This window comes from Cavia porcellus, unplaced genomic scaffold, assembly GCF_034190915.1.
Source record: "Cavia porcellus strain 051 isolate PalLab524CR breed Dunkin Hartley unplaced genomic scaffold, mCavPor4.1 scaffold_6, whole genome shotgun sequence".
In the NCBI taxonomy this organism is placed as follows: domain Eukaryota; kingdom Metazoa; phylum Chordata; class Mammalia; order Rodentia; family Caviidae; genus Cavia; species Cavia porcellus.
The window spans coordinates 24,215,765-24,240,811 of NW_026947489.1; the positions used below are offsets into that span (position 1 = coordinate 24,215,765).

At 37.3% G+C, this 25,047-nt stretch overlaps 1 protein-coding gene across 6 annotated transcripts in view; it reads left to right on the forward strand.

Annotated features, from left to right (window-relative positions):
* Adamtsl3 (ADAMTS like 3) overlaps positions 1 to 25,047 on the forward strand; it is a 321,817-nt gene that overhangs the window by 168,744 nt on the left and 128,026 nt on the right. For all 6 annotated transcript variants that reach the window (XM_013158894.2, XM_013158893.2, XM_013158895.2 and 3 more), the window contains exons 9-10: positions 611 to 768; positions 21,488 to 21,599. In XM_013158894.2, coding sequence (XP_013014348.1) covers positions 611 to 768; positions 21,488 to 21,599 — 270 coding nt within the window. The remainder of the gene's footprint in view (positions 1 to 610; positions 769 to 21,487; positions 21,600 to 25,047) is intronic.

The window sequence follows — 25,047 nt, forward strand, 5'->3', positions numbered from 1 at the left end:
TGTGGCATTGTGTGAAAAATGACATCAAACTGTATCACGTACTGTGGCATGGATCTCCTGGTTTCACTGCTGTACTCTCCTTTCCTCAGATGTAGCCATCAAGGAAGACTGGGAGAGGTTACCCAGAGCATCTCCATGTTATTTGTGCAATTGCCTTGAATCTATTCTTATTTTAAAACAAAAAGGTGTTTTTTTTTTTTTTAAAAAGAAATTTCAAATTCATTTTGCTTTTTTCTAAATAAAGGAGTAAGTGTAATATCTAAACAGATAATAAGCAAGTGAAATTGGCTTTGTTTATTGTGTGTGTTTTAGCTCCATCATAGAAAAAAAAATATATATATATATAAAAAAACGTTTTTTTTTCTCACACTAGAAATGGCTCAAAAAATACTGAGTAGACTTATTGTGCCTCCCACCCTCATTAGTATCTTTTTTATAGGCAACTTAAAGTGGTTACATATTTATTCCACCAACATAAATCAATGTAAATTGAGTGGATATTTTGATATTGTATTGATAGCATGTTCTGATACTGAGTAAAATGTCATTTTGATGGGGACACTTTTAAAAAGGCTAGTTTTCTTATTTAAATTTTACTTTTACATTTTAGTTATTGAATCAAAAACACTTCAAGGAAGCAAAGGAGAACACAGTTTTAACAACCCGGGAGTCTTTGTTGTGGAAAATACAACAGTTGAATTTCAGAAGGGCTCAGAGAGGCAGACCTTTAAGATTGCAGGACCGCTGATGGCTGACTTCATCTTCAAGGTAGGGTGATCATCTGCAGAAATTTCCTCTAGGAGCCTGGAGTGCCTTGATTCTAAAAGTGGTTTGTTGAGCAAGAGGCCATCAGCGACTGTTTTAATATGGCACGTTTCATTGATATTTTCATCATGCCAGTTCTTATCTAAAAATTGTTCATCTGTTCAAGTGTCTGCTCCTTAACCCTGCTCGTTAAGAAAGAGATTTCACTTTTATAGGGGAAAGACTGATGTTTGCATTAGTAATCTCTAGCTGCCATGTGCAATTTTAAATGTCTGCAGTCTGGTGAAAATGAGCAATGGTTAAACATAGTACCCTTGCAAATCAGAGCAGAGGGCAGAGGCTCTGGGCACACTGCTTTCTGAGGTCTTGGCTTCCGTCCTCAGCCCTTTGGACACACAGTCCTGCGGTGCCTGATTCCAAGAGCCGCGATTTGCTCCCCAGGTTGGGTTGTATTGTGAGCATCATTAGAAGGAACTTCTAGACAACTTCCCTAGCTCCATGTGGAACCTGTAACCCCCCTCTGATAAACTGAGAGGGCAGGAAATATAACCAGCAGTCTATTTCTCAAATGACTCAATTTAAAACTCTTCTGATAAATTTAATGTCTAAGAAAAGAAAATAATAATTCAGTGGGTGGTTTGCCCTCTTCCTTTTCAGAATACTCATTCCAAAACTGTAAATGGAAAGAGAAACATCGCCCTAATTGCCACTGATATCTTCAAGTATGGGAAAGCAAAAACCAAAACACTTAAAACAAAAAACTATCTGTTCTCTGTAGTAATTTGTCAAAGAATGTTTCACTGAGACATTGCTGTGTCAGCCAGGAAATACATGTGGAGGTAAATGAGAGTTGCTAAGCGATCCAAATTCCTAAGAACCAAATTCTGCCTGCAGGGTGACTAGTCAAAGGTTTAATTTTTGTTACTTTGGCATTTAAAATAGTCAACATTGAAAAATCAAGACAGTTGTAATGAAATCTCAGGGTGTTTTTCTGCTTCTTTATTAAAATGGAGATCTGACAGTGAACTTGCCTTTTACAATAACTGATGTGGGCTACAGCCAGAGGGCCGTGGTCCTCTATTCTGGGCACATTCTCTAGTTCACCATGGTCTGTCAACCCCTGCTGGCATCACTAGCATGAAAGATACAGGTACATCCTGCTTCCGGTGCTCAGTTATGTTGTAAGCATAGCCTACAAGACATCGAGACTTGTAACATCTGTGTCAGATCCTTGAATCATTGATTCCATGGTCTTGTACCATCACACTGTGAAAGCTTCAGAAAGGAACTATAATTAGTAGTTGTCTCTCTGGTCCATTGTCATGGCATTAATTCTGGGCTTGTCTTACTTCCTCTGGGCTTTGCTGCTTGATTCTCTAATAGTAAACATACAGAGAAACATTTTTGTCTTTCAATGACTACTGAGGGAATTTGTGTTCTTCTTAAGCCAATATGGAGGTTTCTTACTGAGGAGAAGACGCTAGGATAATGGTATCTTGGAAAAAACCCACAAAGATTAGTACTCAAGATACTGATTACAGTGTCCACATGGCTAGATCTTAAAGATACATTTTTTATTGCTACTAGGTAGGAAAGTATACATACACAGAGATTGTATGTGTCTGTGATTGTGTGTAACCTGTATACAAATATATATGTATGTACATAGTTTTTTTTTTTTTTTTAGTATTTGGGAGGATGCATCCCCAAAACGAAGGTAATATTAGCTATTAGAGAGGGGGAAAATGTTCTGGGGGAGTAGTCTTAATTTCATTTATGATACCTAATTCTGAAGAGTAACTTTTAAAAGAATGCTTTTATCACTTATGCAATTAAAATATTTGACACTTTCTTACCCACATTACACAGTGACCTCTTCTCAGAGTCCATTGTGACAGTGTGCCTTCTGCCGTCTGAGCTGATACCCTGTCCTCTGTTCTTCCATCTCTGAGCTCTGGCTTTCAGATTGAACAGTTCTAGACCTCAGTTTCTGGAAAGTTAAGCTCTCTCTCCTGGAAAAGTTGTTTTAAAAATGTATTTATCAATCAGGGTGTTCCACAACTGATTCATCTATAAATAGTCACGATCTTTCAAGGATGTGGTGCATTCAGTGGAAGAGAATTTGCCAAATTGGAGATATTTATGTTGAAGTAGGATGACTGTGGTGATTTTCCCTGACTTGGGAACTTGTCCAAATATTGTAGGTTTCTAGGAAATATCCTTTTCCATGGTGTGTGTGTGTGTGTGTGTGTGTGTGTGTGTGTGTGTGTTTCATTTCATATCTCTCTCTCTCTCTCTCTCTCTCTCTCTCTCTCTCTCTCTCTGTGATTCAGAACAACGTGCCCAGCCTGCATTGTTGCTCAGATAGGAGCTCCTTGCTTCCGTTCCTCCCCTCCTGGCCTATTGAGTGATGGCTCCCAGTGGGAGTGGGGCAGGGAGTGTGGTTGCCAATGACTACCCTGTGCACCTCTTTCCATTACCCAAGAGCATCTGGCTTAGAAGTGGCTTCTGTTGAGGCAGGATGAGGCACTGAGGATGAATTTTGCTCACGTGGTGCTGATTTAGCAGATGTGAGTGCCCTGGGCTGTCTGTATCAAGTTGCACTCCCCCATATAGCTCACATAGTAGGCCTTATTTCGTGGCTTTTAGTAAGTGGACTTGGAAATACTGCAGTCTTACTTATGAAGTGTACAAGTATCTGTGCTATGTTAGCTTACTTTCTAATTATTGTTGCTCAGATTCAGAAATTTAGCAAAGTGTACTACACCAATAAAATTATTTTTTCTTTTTTTATTCTTCAAGAAACTGTATGTTCATGGTTGGCCCATTCTTGAAAATTGTACCGTTTCCTCTTTCCAAAGGATTTCTCACCATGTGCTCTTGTTTTGCTGGATAACCTGTTTCCCATGGATGACTCTTGTCACGACACAGTTGTGCTGGGATATTTCACATTAGCGCCTCAGGTCTTTATTCCTAGATTTTGCTCCTTGGATATGTGTGTGGCCGTCAGGGAGCAGTAGAGAGTCCTGACTAAGTCACTGACATTCTGTGATTAGCTAGATGCTTCATTCAGGGAGAATTCACTAAACATTGTGTGTGTGAGTAGATGCTTGTGAATACCAATTTTAAGTATATTCCCCTAAGTATGCAATAAAATTAAGTGGCTTTGATGAAGACATATCTTTTGGAGTTAATTTGAATCCATGCCTAGCAGCTTTCCTTTCTTTCAAAACATTGATCTGTTCTCAGTGGTGATAGAGAGGGGGGCTGTCTTCTTTGTGATCTGGGAAATCTTTTTCTGCCAGCTGTTTTCTCAGAAAACTCATTTTTCCTCCCTCCAGATATTCTGTTTCTGGAGGAAATTGTTTTTTGATCACTTTTCCACTGGCTTGCTGTGGTACAAGCTGTGTCTCCGGCTCCCTCAGGCCTGGCTATGTTTCTACCACAAAACGCTGCATTTCTGGACAGTCAGGAGTGCAGGTAACTTAGCCCAGGACAGAGAATATGAAAAGCCCTATTGTCCTTTCTCTCGGTGGATATATTACCACCTTGCAGTGTGCTGCAGCTAGTGGCTATGTTCACACATTCTCAGGTACTTCAAAGTACAGAGAGACAGCTTCGGGGTCAGTCCCTATGTTACTTTACTGAGGCTACTGTAGTGGGTGACCCAAAAGCAGAATGCCTAAATCACAGCTCTGGAGTCAAAATGTCCAGAATCAAAATGTTCGCAAGATTGGTGTCTTCTGGTCTCTGTAAGGGAGATGTGTTGTGCCGTCTCTTCACGCTGTATAGCTCAGGCTTTCTCTCTCCATCTCCTCACTGTCTATACTCTGTTCATGTCCACTCCAGTGTGCACACTCCCCCTTTTCATAAGGGCACAACCATGTGAACGATAGCCCATCCCCAGTGACCTCATTTTAACTCAATTGCTCCTGTTAAGACCCTGTTTCCAAGTCAGATCTGAGGCTGAGGCACCATGGGCTAGGATGTCAACTCCCCCCCACCCCGGGACAAAGTGTAACCTGTGACAGTGCTAAAGAAAATTTAGCTACTTCCCATGAAAATTTAGCTACTTCTATCCCATCTTAATGGCTTACCACTAATCACAAAGGTAGAAACTTGTGGAATATCCCGTGTAATTCTGTAATGTGATTTGCTCAGGAAGATTTCTTGGTTAAAGGAGTTGAAATACTGCTTTAATAGTTATTAGAATTCACAAGTAAGTTTTACACACATACACGCACCATTTTATATTACACTCTACTTCATGAATTTTATAAATCATTTTGTGACCAAGTGACCAAGTCAGGCAATTGCATTTGAATTAATCCTTTTCCTAATAAAACGGGGAAATTTAGTTTTGTGAATGTTAACATGTTAATCATCTCCTTTGTCTTTGGAGATACCTGCTTTGGGGTGTTGATAGAGGTTTCCCTGAACATCAAAAACAAGAAAGGAACTTTGACTCTATTTCACATTTACCATTTAATATGATGTTGCTTATTCCATGAGACTTTCTATACCTATGTTCTTCAGGATTTTTATCATGAGTTTTGTTAGACTTTCCACATCCATTGAGACATCATGTGATTTTTATCTTTGATTCTATATGTGATAAATTACATATATTGATTTACATACATTGAACCATCCTTGCATCCCTGGAATTAAAAACCAAATTGAATCATGGTTTTGTATCTTTTTTAATGAGTTGTTGAATTCTGTTTGCAAGAATTTCATTGAGGATTTTCACACATATCATCATCAAGGATATAGGTTTGTTTGGTTTTTGCCTCTTTATCTGATTTTGGTTATTGTGGCTGCATAGAATGGGTTTTGAAGCATTCCTACCCTTTCTGTTTCATGGTAATGTTTGAGAAGCATTGGTGTTATTTCCTTTCTGTAGTTGATTAATCTTCAACATTATGTTCAGTGCTATTCGTATCCTGGTTAAAAATCTTTTCCTCGTCTAGATTCTAGAATCTGTTTGCTTCTGGTAGTGTTCCACCTTTGACATTATATTTGTCAAGCAGAATCATAGTTTTTCTTACATGATTATCCCATTGACATGGAACTATTAGACAAAGGCCAGCTCTTTCATTTTTGTCTTCAATTTAACCATAATAACATGTGGGTATATTCATGGAGTGTACTTGTTTCATGGATCTATTTATCATTTATTTATGCCAATATCATTGTGATTTATGTGCTATAGCAATAAAATAAGTCTTAGTATCCTGCAGTGCAAATTATTCAGCTAAAGATTATCATTGCTACTGTTGGCTCTGCATTCTAAATCAATAAACTGAAATCAGCTTGTCAGTTCTTAAAATATTTCACTTAATTTTGATTGGGATTACATTAAATCTTCAGGTCAGTTTGCAGAAAATTGACACCTTTCCTTCATTAATTCTGCCAACCCATAAGTATGATGTGTATACATATACTTGCTTAGTTATTTTAAAGTTTTGGGTTTTTTTGAGATAAGTCTTTCCATGTAGTTCAGCCTGGCCTTAAACTCATTATGTAGTCTAAGCTAGCCTTGAATGTATATAATCCTCTTGCCTTAACCTCCTTAGTGCTGGGATTACAGGATTACAGGCATGCATGCCATTTGGTTATTTAAAAATTTATCTCAATGAGTTTTGTAATTCCCTATGCATATGTTTTATTATCTTTTATTAAATTTTCCCAGATATGACTTATTTGATGCTATTGTAAATAATATCCTACATTATAGTATCTACATATTTGCTGTTAGAATGTGAACATCTTATTGAATTCAGCATTACATTCTTATTATTTTCATTAATTGTACTTTTTGAATTATGTATGCACACAGTTGTAAAATCTGCAAATAATGATATTTTTTTCCATTCCTTCATCCCATGTTTTCCTTCTTTTTTAAATTTTTTTTTTAAATTTTGAAGGTAATAAAATGCAATAGAACAAGACAAGACAAAGACAAATGAGACAATGCAGTGAAATTGGTACAGAATGTCACAGCAGGTTATGGGATAACAGTAATAGGTACCATAGTATATCTTGCTATCTTCATAATAGTTGTTCTTTCAATCAGGTATAGCAAAATCAAACCAAATACAGAACATTATAGAATTTATCAAAATAGAATATTGAAGAGAGCAATGCAATTAATCAGAACAAAGCAAAACAGTGATAACAATATTTGCCTTCAAAGAGATGGTAGAAGGAACCCCCCCCCCCATTTGCTATATTGCATAGGGTCAACCTCCCAAGACATGCTCAGACCTCTGGCTCCCATTTGCTAATGGGGAGGGAGGAGCAGGGATTCTGGATGTTTGATTCTTAGCCCGCACGCCAGTAGGTTCACAGCTGCTTACCAGGGAGGTGAGCAGGTTGCTTTGTTTCTCAGCACCCTAAGTTCCAGCCTGCATGCTTTCCTTGGTGCTGGGTTTCACTGTTTAGGAGATTTGATGTGGTATTGGGAGGAAGTGGTGGCAGAAATTGTCCTAGTTGTGTCTCTTAGACCACAAAGTGCTTTGAAATTTATATTATATTTGCTTGCTATAGAATTTTTTTGTATCTATTTAACCATTTAATGAAATTTGCTTCATTGTAATAAATAAGTGTAGGATTTTGTCAAATGCTTCCCTATATTTTTGAGGTGATCAAATCTTTCAATATCATTCTTATGATAAATAGTTTAGATTTTTGTAATGTAGATCCAGCCATTCTTCCTGTTATAACCGCAACTCAATCAGTATCCTTTTCTATTAGAATTTATTTGTATCTTTTCAGGCTTTGATATTAATTTCATATTTTTTATTTTAAAGAGATTAAGACAAAAGAGGACATAACAAAGCAGATCAGATCAGAACAATGTAAGCAACACAGCATTTTACCACAAGACAACCCATAATTAACAGTAACTACCATAATGTCTCTTTCTTCGAAATAGGTGAGCATAACTTCATATACAGTAGTATCAAACATAACAAAATAGTATGAAACCATTTAAGAGAATGAAAGTATTACACGACATTTAGAATCAAATAACAGAGAATGAACAATGGCTACTATATTATCTCATTTTCCATAGAAAATTTGCTTATACTATCACACAGAATAAAATCCAATAAGATATAATATGATAGAACCAATGGAAACAGAAGAACAAAAGCATGGTAGGACTTCCGAGTAAGATGATATTAAATCAGCACTGGCTAATGTCTTGTTTTCCTCAAAATAGCTGTTCATACTATCGCAGATAATAAAATCAAACAAACCAGGATAAAACCATTCCAACTAATGAATGGAAACATAAGGCTTCAAAGCAATGTAATGGGGAATCATGATTACCATAAACTCTTATGTACTTACCATTTCTTACACTAGAGAAACTATATGATATTTATACATGTGAGTTTGATTTATTTCACTTATGAGTATGGTCTCGAGTTGCATCCATTTATTTATAAATATCTCAGTGTGATCATTCTTTATAGCAGAGTAGTTCTCCATTGTATAAATCCATTCCTCAGTTGATGGACACTTAGGCTGTTTCCAAGATCTGACTGTTATACTTGTGCTGCTATAAACATGCATGCACATCCATCACTGTAGAATGATGTTTTCAGTTCTTCTGGGAGTATGCCTAGAAGTGGAATAGCTGGGTCAAATGGGACTTCCAATCTTAGCTTTTCCAGGAGTCTCCAGACTGACCTCCACAGTGGTTGTACCAGTCTACACTCCCACAACAGTGCAGGAGCATTCCTTTTTTCCCACAGCCTCTCCAGCATTTGTTGTTGGTAGTTTTCTTGATCCTGGCCATTCTTTGTGGAGTGAAATGGAATCTCAGTGTGGTTTTAATTTTCATTTCTCTAATGATCAATGATGATGAACATTTTTTCATGTATTTATTTGCCATTTGTATTTCTGCATCTGAGAACTGTGTATTCATCTCAGATGCCCATTTTTGGTTTGAGTCTTTGAATTTCAGGGGTCTGATTTTTTTTAATTCTTTATATGTTTTAGACAGAAGTCCTTTGTCTAAGGGACAATTCACTAAGATTTTTTCCCAGTTTGTGGGTTTTCTTTTCACTATGCTGGAGATTTCTTTTGTCATGCAGAAACTTTTTAATAAGAGGTGATCCCAGTTATTGATTCTGGGAAGTATTTCCCTTGCAGTTTGATTCCTGTTCATGGATTCTCTACCTACCCCTATGTCTTCAAGATGTTTACCTAATTTGTCTTCCAACAGATTTAGTGTGTCTGTTTTAATATTCAGATCTTTGATCCATTTAGAGTTTAGTTTCATATATGTCTGGGTGTGGTTTTATTTTGGTCATGGCTATATGGAGTTCTGTATGCTTCACTAATCCTAATGTCAGTTTCCATTCTAATGTTTGGGAAATTTTCAGCTATTTCTTCTGTAAATAGCCTCTTGATATCATTTGTATGTCCCCTTCTTTTTCATTTATCCCTATCTTATGTTGTTTTTCTTTGCATCATCTTGCAGCTGTTGAATTGTTATTTCCTGATTCCTTGTTAATTTTAAAAGATCTTTCCTTTCCTGTTCTCTAGCTGCAATCTTATCTTCAAGGTCTGAAATTCTATCTTCTCTTTTGTTGAGGTGGTTTTGACAACTTTCAGTGAAAGTTTTGATTTCCTGTATATGTCTTGGAATCTGCTTCATGTATTCTGTCTGTTGTATTGTTCATCCAGGGATTCTTTTTGTTTTGTTCCTCTAATTTTTTAACTGTGTCTTCTTTAGATGTTTTCGGCATCTCTTTCATTACTTTTATCATTTCTTTTTTTACCTGGGAGATTATTTCTAGTTTGAATTCCTTTAAAGCTTCCTGGAGTTGCTTCTTTATTTCAGTTGCTATTATTTCAGGTATTTCAGGCATATGGCATATATTTTCTTCTATGTACATGGCTCCTAGGCTTTCTTGGGATGGGCTGGAGGTTTGAGATTGCATTTTGGTGTTTGTTTTGTCATTTTCCTATATTTCCATGTTCCAAATGTTGTTCCAAGGCTTACCCTGGGCATGTTGGAAATGTCTCCTATGCTCTGGGCTCCTGGTACTGAATGGAGGTGGCTGAGTGTTGTCCAGTCAGGCCCTCAGGCCTTCCTGTGCCACCTCCAGTGTTCCAGGAGGCTGGGCAGGCACCTAACCACGATGGATGATGGTCCAAAGCTCTCCCTGGGCAAGGACCAATGCCCTGGAACTCACTTCACGTGCCCTCAACTCCCATGATTGAAGAAGGTCACTGGGTGTAATCTAGTCAGGCCGCAAAAACCTCCCAAGGCTAGTCTAGTGTGGCTGGAAGCTGGGCGGGTCCTTGACCACTGGGAGCAATGATCTTACGCTCTCCTGGGACTCAGGATGGTGCGCAGGACTCACCTCAGCTGGCAGCTGTGTTTCTCAGATTGAAAGCTGTTTCTTTTATTTTTCACAGTTTTGGGATGTTTCTGTCCATATAGATATAAGTTGGCTCCAAGGCAGGGTGGCATGGCTGGGCCGCAGTTCATGGCAGCTGCAAACAGCAAGGAGGAAACAGGCAAAACACCATACTGCTTTTATAAAACAACTAGAAAAATGTTTCTTTTTTTTACTTTCTATAATAGTTTGTATAAGAATTGTATTCTTCAAATGTTTGGAAATGTTTACTTTGAAATGTTTAGAATTATGCATTCAACATCTTTTAAAGATAGGCCTTTTCGTATTATTTCATGTCAGTTTTGCTTCAATGCATTTGCTTATTTCAACTAATTTTTAAAACGTTACTGAAGTAGAGGTTTTCATAGCACCTCCTGCTATCTGTCCATCATCTGTAGGATCCATAATTAGTGAGTTATTTTCCTGTTTCCTGATATCAATTATTTGTGCCTACTCTCTTTTTTCCTTAATCAGTATTGTTGGAGAGTTCTAAATTTCATTAGACTTCACAAAATCTACTTTTGAGTTTATAACCCTATTTCATGCAACTTTCTATCTATATCATCACTGTCTGATCCTGTCCGTGTTATTTCTGTCCTCCTTCCTCTGGATACATTAAGCTATTCTTTTCTTACCTCTTGACATAAATATTTAGATCACTGATTTTCATCTTTATTTCTTATTACCTATGTGTTTCAGTCTATATATTTTTTCTCAAAGTAGAGAATGCTTCAATTTTCATATGAAATATTTTTATCTACCATTCAATTACCTTGTAATTTTCTTTGTGATATATCATTTAACTTATGAGTTATTTTGATGGTAACATCCAAACATATAGGGCTTTGCCCATAATTTTTTTTTATCATTTATTTGTATAACTTTATCCTATTGTAAAATATATTATTTCATTTTAATCTCTTAAGAGTTTTTAAAACTTTGCTTTAGCTCAGAATATAAAAAATTTGGGAGGAATACTATGTGTAGCCCACTTTTAGATGCAGTGTTCTACGTATGTCACTTAGGTCGTGGTTATTAAGTGTGTTATTCAAAATTATAGTTTTACTGATTTTTTGTTTGCTTATTTTATTAGTTATTATGACAGATGCAATAAAAACACCACTATAATCGTACATTTGTCTTTCATTTAATACTTGCAATTTGAGTATTTTATATTCTGAGGCTAGAATTTTAGATGCATTCACATTTATAATCATTACATATTTCTAATGAATTGATCTTTTTATCATTATGGAACTGTTTTCTTTCAGCATTTTGAAGATATCTCTCCACTGTCTTCTGGCTTTTCTTTTTCTGTTGAGAAGTCAAATCTTTATTCCTTAGAAGGTAACATGTCTTTTTTTCTTTGTCCGCATGTGAGTGTTTTCTCTTTCTTTGGGGATTTAGCAATTTGAGTATGGCACAATTAGTGGCTCTCTTCAGTTTAAGGTCCATGTCCCTTGTATATCTATGGCTCAGTATCCACCCTCAGGTTTGGAAGGCTCTTACCTATTCTCTCTTTGTATAAGCTTCTATCCCAAACTCTTTTCTTCCCTCTGTTTCTAGGACTTGCCATTATTTCCCTTTACCCACTATCTATCTTTTTGCTTCCCTTTATCTGTCCTTTTGCTGATTCTTTGCTCAGGTAAGTCTAATCCAAGGTGTATCAGATTATGGCCAGCAAGTCATCCACCTGTTTTTTTCAAACTAACTTTTATTAGAACAAAGACACCCTCGTTTAATTACATTTTTTCAGTGGCTACTTTTGCATTATCCTAGAAGAATTGACAGGCTGCAACACAGCCAGGATAGCCTGAAAACCTGTAATTTTTACTGTCTGACTGTAAGAAAATGACCTAATATACTATTAAATCTATCCATTAAAATGTTTATTTGAACTTTTATACTTTAATTTCTGTTTTTAGTGAAATTATACATTATCATTTAATTTCTTGAACATTTGAATCATACTGTCTCAGTCTAGGTTCTATCAAAACAGAGCCCAAAATAAACATTTGTGCTGCCCATGATGTTTTTGACTGTGAATATAGGACAAATTGTCATTGGAACCTAGACAGGGAGCCAGGCGCATACAGCAGAAGTTAGTAGTGGTGCATCTAAGTTTTAAGTTTCTATCAATCAGTTAATACTATATCTGGGTATTAGTATTAACTAATATCTGGGTATCTTTTAATTATGTTCATTAAATGTTTTCTCCTATCTTTTTGCATTGTTAAAATTTTTGTATTCTTAGTCCATTTGAAAGTCTTCTGCCTGTTGTAGATGAAAATTATAGATATAATTTGTGACTGGGTTGTTTTAGCTCATAGAAGACAGCTAGGCCAGGAGCTAGTCACCTAAATCCAACAAGGAATTGAAATAATTTGAATGTGGACTGTATTCCTTTTGGAAACAGGTCTATTTCCAGCTTGCTTTTGTTTTTAGGTAGAGCCTCCTGAGGTCCTGGCTGCATGTCTGGGTGTGTGCTGATCCCTTTCACCATGGCAGACCTGGAGCACCAGTGTTGGCTCCCCAGCTCCCAGAGTCTGATGACAGTTCTGCAGACCTCCTCTGCCACTTGTCACCAAGTGCAGGCTAGAAAATGCTGCATATTGAAAATGAGGCCAAACACCATGCTCAGGATTCTGGATTCACTCTGTGTCTGGGGCCTTGCAAATTGTCCCTAATGTGCAGTTCTCTGATGCCTTAAAATGGTTTTAAAATTATTTTATGCTATAATTTTACTTATTTTCTTTTGAAGAGAATAAAACCAAATGTGACAAAACAAATAGAGTCAGTCAAAACAAAGGGATGGACATAGTATATGACGTAAAAACAAAATACAAGGTGACCAATAATGGTTGCCATAATGCCTCTTGCTATCTTCAAAAGAATTGCCCATATCATCAGGTATAATAAAATTGAACAAAACAGTACAGAACAAAACCAATAAAATGAAACATTGGAGACATTACAAGGCTTCAAAAGAAGATAACAGTCAAACCAGAATGGATATCATAGTGAATCTTATTGGCTTCAAAGTAGTTGCCTATACTCTCAGACTTGATACTATCAAGCAAAACAGAATAGAATAAAATAAGTCAAAACAAGACAGTGAAAGCAATAGAGGGCTTCAAATCAAATTAATAGGAAATCAAAAATGGTTACCATAATTTATCCTGCTATCTTTGAAATAGCTGTCCATGCCATCAAATCTAATACAAGTAGACAAACTGGAACAGAATAAAACCAAACTAAACAGAATGATGAAAATAATATGAGTTTCAAATCATAATAAAAGATTAACAGTGTCCACTGCCTTCCATTTTTAGATAATTCCTCCCCTTTCACTTTCACAGGGGGCATTGCAAATTTGCACCCATTAACTCCTTTAGTTTTTAGATTAGGGAGGCAACCTGCTATTCACCTAAGTAATTCTGAACCTTTTTACCCCTGAGCATGATCTCAAGTTGTATCCATTTACCTACAAGAACCTCAAGGTTTTCTTTCTTTATAGTGGAGTAGTTTTCCATTGTATAAAAGTGTTATGGCTTTCTAACCAATCCGCAGCTGATGGGCAAGCTGTCCCCACTTTTATCTGGTTTCTTGTCACACAGAGCTTTGTTTTCTCATCTTTGACTTTCAGCCTATAAATGCACTTTCAGGTTAATTTTATTTCTTATATAGAGCATATTGATAGACCCTATCTCCTGATCCACTCTGCCTGTTTCTTTTTATTGGTGAATTGTGGCCATCCATATTAGTGATTATAGCAAACCTGCTCTATCATGTTATTTTTCTGTCATAGGTTGTCTACTTTTCCCTCTTCATTCTATTGTCTGTCCTGTTCAGTGAACCCCCTCTGCCACTGTTCCTGAAACCATGGTCTTTTTCTCTCTCTCTCTCTCTAGAATTTCTTCAGTATTTTTTGTACAGTTGAATCGGTGGCCATGAACTTCCCCAGTTCCCCTTTGTCATGGAAGAATTTGTTTCTCCATTAATTTTGAGAGATAGTTTTTCAGGGTACATCAATCTGGGTTGGAGGTTATTTTCTTTCAGGACTTGGAATACTTCACTCCAAGCTCTTCTTGATCTGATGGTTTGTGTTGAGAAGTCTGCTGTGATTCTGATGGATTTTCCTTTATAGGTGATCTGTTTCTTTTCTCTGACAGCTTTTAATGCTCTGTTCTTGTGTTGCATTTATGGGATTTTGATTATTGTATATCTGAGTATAGATCTATTTTGGTTATAGCTGGCTGGAGTTCTGTATGCTTCACTTATCTGAGTATCATTTCCTTTTTCTATTCTTGGAAAGTTCTCTTTAATTATTTCTGTAAATAGCCTTTGTATTTCATTTGTGTTTATCCCTGCTTCTTCACTCATTTTTTTTATTCTTAAGTTATAGATACTCTTGTCATCTTCTAGCCTTTGTATTGTTACTTTCTGGTTCATTGTTATTTTTAACAATGGCTTTCGTGATCATAAGCTGCAAATCTGTCTTCAAGTTTTGCTAGTCTATCTTTAGTTTCTTTCAAGCAGTTTTGCCAGCTTTCAATGGAGTTTTTAATTTCCTGGTAATCTCTTTGAATCTGTTTCTTATGCTCTAAATTTTTTTTAATATTCTTCATTGAAGGTTTCCCTCCTTTTTCTATGCTCCTCTATTCTTTCTTCTGTGTCTTCTTTAGAGGTGCTTAGCAATTCTTTTTTTTTCTTTTTTTTTTTTGTCTTTTTCATTTTTTATCAGTACCGGGGATCGAACTCACGACCGCCTGCTTGCAAGGCAGGCGCTTATGCCCCTGAGCTAAACCCCCATCCCTTAGCAATTCTTTTATTATTTTTCTCATATCTTCTTTTACCTGTGATAATATTTCTGTTCTAAGTTCTTTTATAGCTTCATGGAGTTGTTTCTTTATTTCAGTTGCTGTTGCTTGAAAAGCTGCAGGTGTGCAACTCCCAATTTCTTTTGTGTTTACATCTCCTAGACCAGTACTGCTTGGGTTGGAGGCCACAGACTGCCTTTTGCTTCTTCCTCTTGTCATGTTCCTGATTTCTTCTGGACAAATGGGTAGCGGGGTCCCCAGCATGTCCTGTATTGGTTATAATTACTCTGAACTGTGTTGGCTAGGTATTTTGGGTATTTGCTGCTTCCCCCAGTCTACTGGTGGCTACTGGAGTGTAAGCAGGGGCAAGGCAGGCTGGCTCCTTTCTTCTGAGCTGTTTAACCACAGGGTGGGTGAGGTTGGTTAGGGATAGCTTTAGGGAAACCTCAGCAGTGGCTATTGGACCACACAGAGGTGCAGAACACAGTCCAAGCAATTTCTACCAGTCTGCACCGAGCTAGGAGTGACTGAACGAAGCTGGTTGTAGTTCTGTCTCCAGGCTTATCCTGCCCAACTCCAAAAGGGTGCCCAGCCAATCTCCCACTCCCGTGGGGGAACTGAGTCCCCTATACTCACTGCTAGCCAGTGCAGTTCTCTGATCTTGCTGCTCCCCTCCACGACTGCATTTCCCCACCAGGGCCTTTGGGCTTGCTAGCCACCAGCTTCACTGTGCCAGTGCGTCTCCCAGTTCCAACAGTGCTTCTGGCACAGTGTTTCCGGCTCTGGTGAAAGCGCTGCCAGCTACCACCTTCTTCTGTTTAAGTTTTTCTTTTCTTTTCTTTTTTCTCCCAATCTCTCTGTGGCCCTCAGCTCTCACTGTAGTTTCTTCCTGGGTGGAGGGGAACCACTTCTTTCCTTCTTGTCTTCTCCAGAATGCTATATTTCAGGATCTGGACTGTTTCTCTCAGAGAGGCTATTTACTCTGCTGCTTACTGTTCTGCCATCTTTCCAGACTCCTTTTTACTATTTTCTAGGAAGAGATTAATCAGACATGAACCATTATGCCATAACCACATGCAAAACACCTCACCTGTGTTCCCTGTCTCTGTAAACCCTGTGCTGTCCCCACCCCTTCATGGTGGCTCTACTCTGCAACACCCATAGATATCTTGTCCTTGTATCTAGAAAGCACTTTCTTTCTTTCTTTTACTTTCTTTCTGTCTTTCTTTTTGTATGGTACTGGGAATTCAACCCAGGGCTTTTCTTGCTAAGCTATTTCCTCAAAGTTTTTACCAATTTTTAAATTTTGAGGGAGTCTCGCTAAATTACTAAGTTGCCTGGGCTGGGTTTGAATTTGTAATCTTCTTGTCTCAGCCTTCCAGAGTGCAGGTATTACAGGCATGCGTTACCACATCTGGGTATGTACCTGGAAATATAAGATGATTTTATAATTATATAAAGCTATTTGTTTTCAATCAACTTTTGTTTAAATTCACTCATAAGATTACTGATTGATTTCACATTATCGCCTCTTATATCTCACAACTTACTTCTGTAATTATATCAGTTCTTCTCCAGTACATTCTGTAGTAGTTTTTCCATGTCTTTTCCAGGGAGTGCCTGAGTGATAAGATTCCACAGTTACTGGATGTGTGAACATGTCTTCAGTTCACTGATTAATGATTGATCATTTGATGACAGATTGATGACAGATTAATAGTCACTGATTACTGGTTAATAATTTGATTATAGAATTCTGGGTCCAAAATTCTTCTACCTCCTAACTTTGAAGATGTGTTTTTGCTTTTTGGTATCCAGAGTCGCTTATGGAAACTCTAATGTAAATCTGGTTTTCACCCCTTTTCAGGTAATCATTTTGCTTTCTTGTTAACATCTAGGTTTTAAAAAATTCTTGTTATATTTTCTAAATGTCTACTCAATACTCTTTGAGTATTCTTAGAAGATTCATACTTTTCTGAATGTCTAGGAAATTCTCACTAATTCCATAATCAAATGCTGTCACCTCATTATTCTGTTATCTCCATATTTTGTCAGAAATAGTGTGGCAGATTCATTGATAGTTTTTAAAATTTTACTCTAAAATGAAATATTTTATACACACATACATACATTTTCACAGGATATTTTCTCATGTCAAAAGAGATTCTTAATATCACAGTCATTTTTACTTTGTTTTTTGGTATTTATATCCAATGACATTTCTCAGATTTTTCAAATATCCTGATCTTTATTTTTATAAATACATGCCCATGGTACATGATGATCGCATTCTTCATGGGAACTTGGTGCACATGCACAGCACTTCACAATCCCCATCTATTTTATTAATCTCTTCCTCTTGACCCTCTCCTCTCCCTCCTCTCTTGCTCAAACTTTCAGCTCCCTTCTCATATGGCAAAGAACCATTTCACTATTTCCTACTGTCTAATTCTTTATTTTATTTATGCATTGGGATTTTCATATAAGAGAAACTTGCAGTATTTAAGTTTTGTGTCTGATTTACTTAACACTATGGTCTCAAAGTCCATCAATTTTCCTACAAAATTTATCCTTTCATGGCAGAGCAGTACTAGACTGTGTGTACATACCACATTTTCTTTATCCGTTCATCTATTGGTGGACATTTAGGCTGTTTCAAGGATTTAGATTACATGAATTGGCCTGCTTATGGGTACATAGATCACTGTGGTATGATGTCTTTAACTCTTTCGGGAAGATACCTAAAAGTGGAATAACTGGGTCAAATGGAATTTCTAGTTTTAGTTTTTTTCAGGAGTCTCCATACTGAGTTCTGTATTGGTTGTACTAGTTTGCATTCCCACCAACAATGAAGAAGGGCTCTTGTTTCCCCATAGTCTTTCCCAAGTTTGTGAAAATTTGATTTCTTGAATATAGCTATTCCTTCTAGAGTGAAATAAAATTTCAGTGTTGTTTTAATTTGCATTTTAAATGCCCAGTGATGTTGAATGTTTTTATGTATTTGCTGACTGCACTTTTTCATCTGAGAAGTGTTTGTTCATTTCACATGCTCATTTTTGAGTTGAGTCTCTAAATTTCAGGGGTCTTATTTTTTTTTTGAATTTTTAAAATATGTTTTAGGTATTAATACTTTGTCTTATGAGTAGTTGGCAAGAACTTTTCCCCCATCCTATGAGTTGTCTCATCGCTCTGGTTTCTTCTGCTATGCAGAAGTATTTTAGCTTGATATAATCCTATTTCTTGATTATTGATATTATTTCTTGTGCAACTGAGATTCTGTCCTTGTCTAAGAATTTTACCTATACTGTTTTCCAGTAGATTGCTTCTATTTTAGTCTTTAGATGTATGATCCATTTTGATTTTTGTTTACTATACTGTGGGAGATATGGATCTAGATTCAATCTTCAGGATATGAGTAGCCAATTTTCTCAACACCATTTATTTAAAAGGCTATCTTTCCTCCAGTATGTGGTTTGTTTTTTTTTTTGGCCCTTTTGTCAAAGGTGAAAGTGCCTGAGGTTGTTTCTGCATCATATATTCTGTTCCATTGATCCTTATGTATATTTTTGTGTCAGTATGATGCTGTTTTATTACAATAGCTTTGTAATATAACTTCAGGTCTGGAATGGTGATGGCCCTCACTTTGCTCTTTTTACTCAGGATTGCATATGCTATCTTTGGTCTTTTATGTTTTAATATAAATTTTAGGATGTTTTTTCTCCATTTCTGTGAAGAATGATGTTGGAATGGCATTAAATGTCTGTGACAGTCTTATAAGCACATGGGACTGTTTCCAAAACAGACCACGAACTATCCAATAAAGCACACTTAAGTAAATACAAAATAATCCAAATTATCACATGCATATTATCAGTTCATTGTGTAATGAAACTAAAAATCAACAGCAAAAGAAATCACAAAAATTCTGCAAACACATGGAAATTAAATAATACCCTCTTGAATAATCAGTGGATCTCAGAAGAAATCAGTTCCTACAATCAAATGATAATGACAATACCACAGACTACAACCTATGGGACACAGTGAAAGCAGTTCTAAGAAGGATGTTTATAGCTGTGAATGCCCACATCAGAAAAACAGCAAAGTCAAATAAATATCCTTTTTATGCATCTTAAGATCCTAGAAAAAACAAGAACAACAGAACTCAAAGCTAGCATGATAAAGGAGATTGTAAAGATCAAAGCAAAAATAAATGAAATTGAGACTAAAGAAAAAATACAAATAATCGATGAATCAAAATGTTGTTTCTTTGTAAGATTAAACTAAATGATCAAACCTTAGCCAGTCTTATCAAAACAAGGAGAGAAAAGTGAAATCATAATGGATTCTGCTGAAATCCAGATCACAGGAGACTACTTTGAGAATCTGTTCTCAAATAAAATGAAAAATTCAGAAGAAATGGATAAATTCCTTGACATACATGAACTATGAAAGCTAAACCAAGAAGATATAAAAATCTTGAATAATTCGTTGTCAGTCAGTGAAACCAAAGAAGTAATTAAAAAACTAGGGCAACTAAGGAAAGGCTGATGAATTCACTGCCAAATTCTACAAGAACTTTAGAGAGAATCTAATCCCCCAATACTCTTCAAACTCTTTAATGACACTGCAAAGGAAGTACTAGTCCTAAAAAAATTTCTGGAAGCAAATATTGCCTTGATTCTAAAACCAGAAAAGAACCCTAACTCAAAAGAGAACTACAGGTTGATCTCTTCCATGAATGTGGATAAAAAATTTCTCAATGAGATATTGGCAAACAGAATACAACACATCATCAAGTAGGCTTCATCTCAGGGATGCAGGAATGGTTAAACATATGCAAATCGGTAAGCGTAATATGAACAACATAAACAGAAACAAGTACAAAAATCACATGATCATCTCAGTAGGTGCAGAAAAATCATTCAACAAAATTCAACATTTATTAGTGATAAAATCCCAAAGAAAATATGAATAGAAGGTCCTTATCTCCAGCTGATAAAAGCCATCTATGACAAACCACCAGCCAATGTCATATTAAATGGAGAGAATCTGAACACTTTCCCTCTAAAATAAGGAACAAGCCAAAGATACCTTCTGTCACTACCCTTGTTCAATATATTTTTAAACTTTAGATAGAGCAATCAGGCAAGAGAAGTAAATAAAAGGAATATTTATATGAAAGGAAGAAGTTAAATTTTCCTTATTTGCAGATAAATGATCTTCTACACAGAAGACCCCAAAAATTCCACCAAAAGACTCCTAGAATTCATAACAAAATTCAGTAGCATAGCGGGATACAAAGTCAACACTCAAAAAATCAATAATGTTCCCTTATATCAATAACAAAATCAGGAGAGTTGAATTATGGTTAGGGAAACAATACCTTTCATAATAGCATCAAGTAAAATAAAATACTTAGGGTTCAACCTAACCAAGGAAATGAAAGACCTCAAAGCAAAAACTACAGTATTCTGAAAAAAGAGATTGAAGAGCATATCAGAAGAAGGAAGGATATCTCCTGTTCTTGGATAGGCAGAACCAATAGTCAGTGGTCTTTTAAGACATTTTTTAAATTGACAGATGAAAATCATATATATTTTTGGTGTACAACATGAAGTTTGGAAGTATACACTGAGGAGCAGCTAAATTGATCTAAGCAATGTGTCCATTAGTGCATGTTCTTACTATTTGTCGGTGAAGAAAACAATCAGAACTGCTTCCGTGGGGATTTTCACATATTCAGTCTTGAGCTCCACATGTGTGTTGGCAGTTTTGGATCTGTGCTCTGAGAGCTTGACTTTTGTTTTTTTCTCTCCACTTTGTGCCATATCCTGGAAGTTTTTGATAATTCATGCATATCTTTAATCAATAGGGAGAAAAGAGAAAAGTGTGGAAAGAACCTGCCACTGTCTGCAGTTTTGATTTGCTCTAAGCAGCACCCAACCTTTTGGACTGTCCATGTGTGGTCTCTGTGTATTTCTGTGCTCTAGAGTGGGTTTGCACATGTGTGCATCTCAAAGGATTTTCAGGAAGAGGTGATTAAAGATGTTATTACTGAAAAATCTAAGAATTCCAAGTATGTGCACTGTGGTGAGCAAAGCCTGATTAGGTCTCAATCTCCGTTCCCTTGGAAATTAAAATCAAATGTTTCAGGAAGAAAAAAATGTTGAATAAATGAACAAAAACATCCACATTCATTTTTATAAATGCATTCGCAGGCATGGAATTACCTGAAAAAATGACCCCAGGGGCATTTGCTGAAGGTCCACTAATCCCTTATTTTTGTCAAGTCTAAGTAAAATGCTATCATGTCTTGAAACCCTTGGCATGCTGCTGTGTTGCAGTGAGGTGTTGTGACAGGTGGGGGTTGCATATAGGGAGAATATTGACTGTGTTCCAGAAGGTGGGGTGTGGAATGTGGATGGCACCTGCTCCCACCTTATGCAGATGTGTGTCATGGTTCTCTCTGTCCAGACCAGGTACACAGTGGCCAAAGACAGCGTGGTCCAGTTCTTCTTTTACCAACCCATCAGTCACCAGTGGAGACAAACTGACTTCTTTCCCTGCACTGTGACATGTGGAGGAGGTGAGGCACAGACTTTATTCATGAATATTTTGACCTCCGAATTAGAAATTACATGTGCATTTTTGAAATGCACTTGAAAATAGGTATGGTCTTTGGGCATGGTGGTGTGCCTGTAATCCCAGTACTCTAAGAGGCTGAGGCAGGAAGAGTGCAAATTTGAATCCAGCCAGTGCACCTTACCAATTTAACAGGACTCAATTTCAAAATTTAATAAGTTTGAAAAGGATTGAGGATGTACTCAGGGGTAAGGTCCATGGTTCAATCTCCCGTATTGTAAAAAACAATCAAAAATGTTAACCACAGGGTACCTTTCTCAGAAGCCTGTAATACAGAAGTATTAATGAATGTGCATTTGCCTTTATTCCTGAAGTCAATGGAAAACTGAACTTGGAAAACACTTTTTACTTTTAGTCCAAAACTCGTAACATGTTTGCATGTGTTTTCTTCTCAGGTATCCTTAAATATATATATATAACTTTAAAAAGCAAAACAGAAAAAAGGATAGAAAGGATAATTTTCTATTGAAAACCTGAGAAGCAGAGTGATCAAATGACTTGCTTCAGTGTCTCAAATTAGTGTCTTTGTTGGTCCTAACATTGAGAGCTCCACCTCTGTCTCCTCCTGTATGAGAATGTAAACTTACTAAAGAGAAAAAGATTCCCCACTGAGTGACAAAAGCAAAGACCTGCTTTCGGTCTGCTTAATGCAATGTTTTCATAGATCATTGCAGATTTAGTGGCAAGTGTGACCCAGAGCTCCACACATGCTACAAGAAATCTTTTCAGTAGATAATTTTCCCCTTAGTGCAGAAAAATGGTGACCTCCTGGAGCAAGTGAGACCATCATAGACATGGTTAAAATAACTTAGGTTTTCTCAAACTGAACTGAATTTTGAAATGGAGGAGTAAATGGTTGTGATTGCAACCTAAGAAGCATTAGTTATGAGGAACTGCAGGAATACAGACTGATGCTTGTTGAGATCCCTAGGCACATAGGACATATCAAACTCTGTGCCAGGTAAGACCATTGCATTTGTTCTTCACAAACTTAACAGCAGTCTACTTTGTGTTATTCCCTATCTTGTTACCCAGTTTTATGCATGAGCAAACTTGAACTTTAGAAAGGTACCAAAGTTACTCATGGTAGTTGGACTGGTGCCCAAGACGAGAAGGACCCCCATCTATTGGATGCCAGCATCGTGCTTCAATAACTGCCCCTGAAAGTCCCCAGAACCACCTGCTGCCCCTCGAGCCAGGTCAGGGCACAAAATGCAGGGACAGTTATATGTGGAGAACTACAATAAGTCATCCTCCATCAGCCCAGGCAGGCCTAGCCTAGATAGCTTCTTCTCTCCAAAATTACATGGTGTATGCTGTCTCAGATCATCAGCTTTTGTCCTGAACTGCAGTTATGTCAAGGAAGCTCCTCAGTTGAGGTCAGGTTCCCAGGAATATGCAGGTCAGGTCTCAAATTCAGAGATTTAAGCTTCATCTAAAAGAAGAAAGCCAGCAATTTTGTGGGGAGCACTTGGCACCTCAGACACTACCAGGATCTAATTAGTCCTATGGCTTCTTAGCCTCAGTTTCTCCTCTGTGGGATAAAATGAGATGACTTGTGTTCACGAAGATAGCTCAATGCGTGGTACTTAAAAAGCACATGGGAGATGATTTTTGTATCAGAACCTAACCCTAAATGTGCACAATGCCTCTGCAAAGGATGCAATGCACGGGCTGTCCCTGAAGCCTTAACGCCCCCATTGGCCATGAGTGATGCCATACACTCAACCGAGTGGTCACAGGGAGCAGAGAGCATTCAGGGAGCATCCAGAGCAGGTGGGCAGACCTGAGTGTGATACATAGAAGCTGACTTCCATCGATTCAGAGGCAGGTGGGCCACAGTCCCAGGGAAGACAGCTGTCTCTCATGGGCCCCAACGGAAATGGAAGGGAGGCTTTTTTACTCTGGAGAAATGGCCATACATCTGTTTTTAATGTATCCCTAGCTCTCACGCACAGTTATTCAGATGGACGTTCCCATTAGGACCCATAAGGCAGAAGAGAAGCTCTTGAATCCAGGAGGGATTTTTTGTAGTAGGATTCAGCTTCTTGCAGTTGATTCCATTCTTAGGAGGAAACACATGTTTGTCCTACTTAGGTATCCAGCACCCGGTCCTACTGGAATCACAGATGCGTATGCGCAACCAAGTGCTAGAGGGTGCCATGTACAGTGGAGCATCTGAGAACTCAGCGCTACGGGGCTGCCTCAAGGCCTCTTTCCCACACACTGATGCAAGTTCAGAACATTTGTTCACAGTATTGTAAGGCAATCTGCCTTCTTTCTGTGCTTGACATTTTCTCTAAACTGCAATAAAATTAAAGAAAAATACAGATTCTTGCCCCCAAATTATAAACACTTGTATCTACCCTTCCTCCTTTTAGAAGTATGTTTCCACTTAAGATGAAGATTTTCTCTGACTCAAGGAGCTGTAATCTTATTCTGTACTTGTTTGAGCAGGAAATAAAAACACAAGCCTAAAACTCACAAGGAAAATGTTTCCCGCATGTAATTATATTAGTAATCAAATCTACCTAATTTATGTGAATGCCATTTCAGACATTTTTGGATAATCAAGAAAATTAGTTCTCTGGTCTGCAAGGTATCAGGGAGACTTGGAGTCAGCCTGCTTGTTTGTCTGTAATTCATTGTCTTTATGGAGCACTTGAGATCTGTCTGGGGCAAGGACCAGTACCACCCTTGCCATCTGATACTGTGGCTTTCAGGCAGACACTGGCACCCGAGGAAGGTTTTATTGACTCGAGCTGGATTTTCATTCTTGTGGTTTTGATCTTGCTTTTCATAACACACACCAGCCTGTCCTCTAAACTAAACCTACTCCAGGGCCATATCTGGAATGGAACTGCTACTGGTTTATAAAATAAGGTTCCTTTTAGCAATCAGAACTTTAAATGTATTTTTAGACCAATTGGTGGAGACTGAGATCTTAGTTTTAAAGACATTAAGTTGACATGACATTTATATAGTGATAGAAAATCTAGAGTCAGATCTTTTGGGAAAGTGCCATTTTTTTGGTTGTTTTTTTTTTCAAATTATAGCATTCATCTTGGAATACTCACTTTCCTTAAATACTATACAGATTGGTTTTGAGTCAGGAATAAGTTTATTTCTTCCATTTGGACAGCTATGAGGCAATCCTTCTGTTACCTCCCATCTGATAATTCTTAATTCCCAGTTGCAAAGTGTGTTAGTGTTGGAAAGATCTGGTACCTTCAGGGCCGGGTGAGCAAAATCTAACAGAAGATACAGTGTGCTACTATAAAAGGCGTATTTACCTCAGTGCAGAAATATCTCTCAAAGGTACAATGCTGAGCAGGAGAGAGAGACAGAGAGACAGATACAGAGACAGACAGAGACAGAGAAAGACAGAGAGA